This window comes from Amphimedon queenslandica, unplaced genomic scaffold (genome assembly GCF_000090795.2).
Source record: "Amphimedon queenslandica unplaced genomic scaffold, v1.1 AMPQUscaffold_13468, whole genome shotgun sequence".
Lineage (NCBI taxonomy): Eukaryota > Metazoa > Porifera > Demospongiae > Haplosclerida > Niphatidae > Amphimedon > Amphimedon queenslandica.
The window spans coordinates 104090-110048 of NW_003546296.1; the positions used below are offsets into that span (position 1 = coordinate 104090).

The 5959-nt window shown below is 39.5% G+C and overlaps 3 protein-coding genes across 3 annotated transcripts in view; 1 reads left to right on the forward strand and 2 right to left on the reverse strand.

The window, feature by feature from the left end:
* Positions 1-23: 23 nt before the first annotated feature.
* On the reverse strand, positions 24-2882 carry LOC109580980 (uncharacterized). The gene is made up of 5 exons (XM_019994627.1): positions 2676-2882; positions 2566-2628; positions 1644-2414; positions 956-1583; positions 24-846 (listed from the first exon to the last, which is right to left on the reverse strand). Exons 1-5 carry the CDS (start codon positions 2713-2715, stop codon positions 57-59), a joined length of 2292 nt encoding a protein of 763 aa, XP_019850186.1. The 5' UTR covers positions 2716-2882; the 3' UTR covers positions 24-56.
* A 127-nt stretch (positions 2883-3009) lies between these two features.
* LOC105312155 (transmembrane protein 138-like) lies at positions 3010-3516 on the reverse strand. The gene has a single exon (XM_011404575.2). It carries the CDS (start codon positions 3514-3516, stop codon positions 3010-3012), a length of 507 nt encoding a protein of 168 aa, XP_011402877.1.
* Positions 3517-3557: 41 nt separating this feature from the next.
* LOC100637374 (NADH-ubiquinone oxidoreductase 75 kDa subunit, mitochondrial-like) overlaps positions 3558-5959 on the forward strand; it is a 5225-nt gene continuing 2823 nt past the window's right edge. The window contains exons 1-9 of the mRNA XM_019994677.1: positions 3558-3648; positions 3694-3806; positions 3948-4055; positions 4112-4188; positions 4242-4323; positions 4604-4668; positions 4717-4794; positions 4839-5024; positions 5730-5952. Coding sequence (XP_019850236.1) covers positions 3585-3648; positions 3694-3806; positions 3948-4055; positions 4112-4188; positions 4242-4323; positions 4604-4668; positions 4717-4794; positions 4839-5024; positions 5730-5952 — 996 coding nt within the window. The 5' untranslated portion in view covers positions 3558-3584. The remainder of the gene's footprint in view (positions 3649-3693; positions 3807-3947; positions 4056-4111; positions 4189-4241; positions 4324-4603; positions 4669-4716; positions 4795-4838; positions 5025-5729; positions 5953-5959) is intronic.

Consider the following 5959-nt stretch of genomic DNA (forward strand, 5'->3'; position numbering starts at 1 on the left):
TAGTTCATAATGCTTTAATTACAAGTTTGTCTACAGTCTTTCTTTATAGCAGCTGCTCAAAACCCGCCAAAACCTATTACTAACATATGTAGCTTACCTTTAAGCATGTCCTCAGTCTGTTTAATGAGCCATTGAACTACCTTATTGCTATCAGCTTTCCCAGTCTTGTCTTTTGAGGACTTGTGTATGTGGTAACTATGATACACAATGAATCCTAGGTCAATGGGAACTGTCACTGCTAACGAGGCCCCAGCCAGGACCACACCCAGTGTACGAGCTCCGGTACGTAAAGCAATAGCTCCTGCCTCAGCAGCTGACTCTATTCCAATAGCGATACCCATACCAACCCGCCCCAGACTAGCAAGACTTTGGGCTCCACCAGCTGCTACATTTCCCACCAATTCGCCTCCATCAAGAGCCGACTCAGCACATTTCTTCATGGCTTCATTATATTTAGCGGCAACGTCATTGATACTGATGCTCAGTTGCTGGTCAAGGCTGATGTGCTCCTGGGCCGACTTGAGTCTCTTATTTGATAGAATTTTTGAAGCAATAAAAGCTCCAATCCCTCCTAGTGAGGCAGTAGCTCCAACCACACCCCCGGCAACCGATAGACCAATCGACGCACCAAAAGTGAATGGGAGGAGAGCGAGACCAGCGACTACCATACCGCCCCCGAGGACTATACTAGCGGAGGAAGCTGCTATCCTAGCAATCCTCTCATGGCGGACAATGGAGAGTACAGCTTCTTTGTTATCTGAGAGGACGCTGATGGTCTTACAGCGTATGGGGTACCACATTGAGCGGTATAACTCCAGCTGCTTCTTGTAATACTCTTTCTCTGCTCTAGAAATTAAATAAGAAACTTTAAAAACATAAAATTTAATTTGGAGAAAAAAGCAAATTACTTGTAGATATATTTTAAATAAGAGAAGAGAGTGTCCATGCAGCTAACCTTGAGTGGAAAGGTACATAGCGTGCTGGTAGGACAAATTTGTCAGTAAAATTATCGATGTACACACAGAAAACCTTGTCATGTTTCCTGTTGCATTCTTCGTGGATCTCAGAGCAACACTGCTGTATGCTGGCCTCATGAGTCAGTTTACTGCTAACTGTCTTGAGGACTACGCTACTGCTGTTCTGATCAACTGATGTTATGAGTATGATAGAGTTTTTAGGAGGAACTGACGAAAACTGAAGTTTCTCGCTCGGCTCTTTGACGTGAGCTAAATGGAAGTAAAATATCTTTGGTACTAAAGCAAGGTGAGACTGATCGTCATGGAAGTACTCAAAAATATTGTCAGTGTATATTATTTCATTGTTGCAATCGTAAAGGTGCCTAGTCTTCCCTTTAGAAAGGAGAACGAAAGCAAATGTGGCCAGTTGAGAGGCATTGATGTGGAGAAGCATCTCAAGTAAAGTACTGATGGATTGGGAACTAAGTGCGTTGAAGTAGAGGGTACAGAACCCAAGGTTTTCAAGGGTTTTTATGAACTCTTTAGCATCATCGTTAATCGTTTTAGTCCCATCTTCTTCAACTTTAACTTCACCATGATTATCAACAATAAAGGCCAAATGAACCTCTATAAAATAAAATAAATAAATAAATAAATACATAAAATAAATGAATAAATAATACTTACTGTCGTTCAAGTTCAGCCTGCTAAAGTTGTGTTTTTTGATTTGCGAGTGAACGGATTTCACCAAATTATGCAGCCAGTTGTCCCTATCAGGTAACTTCAACGGGTTGGGGTTGTAAAAATTTGGCTTATAATGGCCAGCTGGTATGAAATGAGCATATTCATCTGTTTCACAATTCCGTTTCAAGAAAGCGTTGATGTCAGCAGATCTCAGCCGCACTCTGTGAATAAACCTCCTCCTTATTAACTCCGCCCATGCATCCTGGTCAGTAAATGGAGGCTCTGGACCGTCTTCATCTCGACTATCCTTCTGATCGCACCTCTCATTGTTAGCAAAAGTGAGGACAAATACAACTCTCTTCCAAAAGGTAGGACCAAACGCTTGATGGAGCCTACGTAGAGCCAATGTATCATCATAAGCCAGCCTGTGGTTGGTCATCTTCATACAGTACAGAACTAAACTGACTTCCTGACACTGAACCTTCATGTCTTGAATATAGAGCTGCTCGTTAACATGGATATCTTGTAGACCAGGCGAATCGACGATCCTCACCTTGACATCTGGTAACAGCTCCGGGTGGACATAAGAGTGGGTTGATCTTGTACACATGTCAGTTTCGGCTCCTTCTTTCGCAATCTCTTCTCCTAATTCTATCAAGCTGTTGATCAAGGTTGACTTCCCCTGGCCTGTTTTGCCCACCATTAGGAGGTGAATGTCTGAACGAGTTCCTTCACTAGCTAGAACCTGTTTTAATGTTGACATGGCACCTTTATCTAAATTAAAATTAAATTATGTGAATCATTTTACTAAACCACACCCACAGTATATAAAATGACCACACCCACTAGATTAGTCTAATTCACACGTACATTACGTAACAATACATTTACATATTGTACATGTACATGTATTTCCATTGCTCACTTTTATCTGATAGTTTTGATAAATCGGTGGATCTTTCAATGAAGAAACCAGATGATTCAAGATCTACAATTATAAACATATTGTTACTATTTTTAGAAACAGCAGCTTACTTTCATCATCTTGATCTTTAAGTAAAGGTTCAGCCATCATGCAGCACAGGGGAAGGGCTTGATCTGAAGGTACAAGATAGAGAGAATAACCTGCCTCTGTCTTTAAACTGCAGCAGCTCAAGGCTTAGCTTTCAGCAGTTAATGTCAGTTTTCAGCAGTTTCACTGCAGTTGAGGTAATTCCCCGGCCCCTCTCATAGAAACCACACCTTTACATTTCATGAGCCACACCCTCGAGAACAATGATTTATATTTATTATTATTATTTTATTATTAAAAATGATAAAACAGTAAGTGATGTATGCCCAGTACTAGTGTCCTCCTATCATGTGACTTTCATGTGATGGCAGCAACTGTCACACGAGTACTAATCCTGTCAGAGACCCAATTCGAGTTCGGGAGGTAGAGTTTAGGATCCGATAGACGATAAAGACCTCTCTTGTAAATGTAATAATAAAACAAGGCGACCATTTTATGAAGGACATACATAAACTGGAGTCCTGCTGACCACACCCAGCGATTGTTCCAACGATTATTTAACGACCATATTTGGTATGCTATCGTAACGAGGAGATAAGCTACACCGGTGCAGAGTGACCATGAGAATTTCTTAAGGAGGATAGTGATGAGCCCACTGGTGAATGTAAAAGTGTTGAAGAATATTAGGAACGTTAGAATGAATGATAGTACGAGAAAGAAGTCTTGTAAGGCGTATACTACTGATAGAATGACTGGAGAGAAAGAGGAGAGTAGTAGAGATAGAGAATTAAGACAGAGATCCATCCCTAACAGAAGTAATTGTATAACAAAAAGGCAGCAATATTTGGGGTTGGAATACGCCATTTTAATTTAAACCGCGCCCATTCTAATTGGGGCACGCCCATAAACAAGTCACGTGATCTACAAACAAAATGGCGATGCTTTCTTTGCTGCTAAGGAGATCTTCTTTGCTAGCTAGACCGTCTTCTTTAGCTGGTACGTACTCTAAAATACTAAATAAAATTTGTATTGCTATTGTAGGAAGACATGCTGTTTCTCAAGTGAGACTAGCCAGCTCACAAGCACCTGAAAAGATCAGAGTTTATGTAAATGATATTCCAGTTTATTGTGAACCTGAAACTACTGTACTGCAGGTGAGGCAGAGCTGGAGAATAGGGGAAAGGAGCACAATAGCTAGCTGCAACTAATTATTTAATAATAAGTATTATTATTTTGTTGCATGTACATACATGTATGCATGTACTTTAATAATAATAGTATTTTAATATTTCTAGGCGTGTGCGTTGGCAGGTGTTGAGATCCCAAGGTTCTGCTATCACGACAGGTTATCAGTGGCTGGTAATTGTCGGATGTGTCTCGTTGAAGTTGAGAAATCAGCAAAAGTAAAGAGAATGACATACATGTGATGTAATATGATGTAATGTGATGTCATTCTTAGCCTGTAGCATCTTGTGCGATGCCAATAATGAAGGACCAGAAGATATGGACAGACTCACCTGCAACAAGGAGGGCTAGGTAATGCATTTTATATTTATTTATTATTCATTTTATTTGTCTCATTATTACAGAGAAGGTGTGATGGAGTTTCTTCTAGTCAATCATCCACTGGATTGTCCGATTTGTGATCAAGGAGGAGAGTGTGACCTACAGGTACATGTACATGTACATACATGTATTGTCATTATTGTATTCTGATACATGTACATGTATATGCATGTACACTGTATATGTACATCTACATGTACATATACAGTGTACATGTACATGAGGAGGAGAGTGTGACCTACAGGTATTGCTATATCTACATGTATACACTTTTATTATTGTATTCTGATGCATCTACATATACATGTACATGTACATGTATATGTAGATGTTCTTATGTGTTAAGAATCAGTGCTAGTTTCATTACTTACATCATGTGTTACAGGATCAGTCAATGGCTTTTGGTAGTGATAGAAGTCGCTTTGTTGATAACAGCTTTGCCGGAAAAAGGTAATTGATTAATTAATTAATTAATTAATTAATTAGTATATTAAATAGGGCAGTAGAGGATAAGAACATTGGTCCACTGGTGAAGACCATTATGACCCGTTGTATCCATTGTACTCGCTGTGTCAGGTACCATGGTACACCATCGTCCTGTGTCACTCGTCCATTGTTAGGTTTGGTAATGAGGTAGCGGGTGTGTCTGATTTGGGTACTACAGGAAGAGGTGGTGACATGCAGATTGGTACTTATGTTGAGAAACTCTTCCGCTCTGAGCTCTCGGGTAACGTTATTGACCTTTGTCCTGTTGGAGCCCTCACCTCAAAACCATACTCCTTCACTGCTCGACCCTGGGAACTAAGGTACTGACTGACTGACTGACTGACTGTACTTATATCAGTCTAGTTTATTATTCTCTGATACATATACATGTTCTTATGTTGTGTAGAAAGTTTGAGCTGATTCCGATTAAAATTGGATTTTTTACGAATTTTTAAAGTTACTCCAAAATTGGGTAAAAGTCCCTGTACTATAGTACAGGGATTTTGGCCAAATTTTGCCAAAAATGAAAAGTAGAGAATTCTCAATTTTTATGACATTCCCAGATACATATACATGTTCTTATGCTGTGTAGAAAGTTTGAACTGATTCCGATCAAAATTGGATTTTTTATGAATTTTAAAACTTACTCCAAAATCGGGTAAAAGTCCCTGTACTATAGTACAGGGATTTTGGCCAAATTTTGCCAAAAATGAAAAGTAGAGAATTCTCAATTTTTATGACATTCTCTGATGCATATACATGTTCTTACGCTGTGTAAAAAGTTTGAACTGATTCCGATCAAAATTGGATTTAAAAAAATTTTTTAAAGTTACTCCAAAATCGGGTAAAAGTCCCTGTACTATGGTCTCGGGCCAAATTTTGCTAAAAATGAAAAGTAGAGAATTCTCAATTTTTATAACATTCCCTGATACATATACATGTTCTTATGTTGTGTAGAAAGTTTGAGCTGATTCCAATCAAATTTAGATTTTTTACGAATTTTTAAAAACCTGTACATATCATAGGAAGACAGAGTCCATTGATGTTCTTGATGCTGTGGGTAGTAACATTGTCGTTGACCACAGAACTGGTGAGGTCATGAGGATCCTCCCACGTCTCAACGAGGAGGTGAACGAGGAGTGGATATCAGATAAGACCAGGTTCTCATACGACGGACTCAAGAGGCAGAGACTCACCGTCCCCATGATTAAAAGGGGTGGGGTTTGGGGCGAGGCCTCATGGGAAGATGTTCTAA

Coding starts and splice junctions, on each gene's coding strand:
- LOC109580980 (XM_019994627.1), bottom strand. CDS start 2,715: ATGATGGCTGAACCTTTACTTAAAGATCAAGATGATGAAA. Junction 1,584..1,643: donor CAGGCTGAACTTGAACGACA/GTAAGTATTATT, acceptor TTTATTTTATAG/AGGTTCATTTGGCCTTTATT. Junction 847..955: donor TATGTACCTTTCCACTCAAG/GTTAGCTGCATG, acceptor TTTAATTTCTAG/AGCAGAGAAAGAGTATTACA.
- LOC105312155 (XM_011404575.2), bottom strand. CDS start 3,516: ATGGCGTATTCCAACCCCAAATATTGCTGCCTTTTTGTTATACAATTA.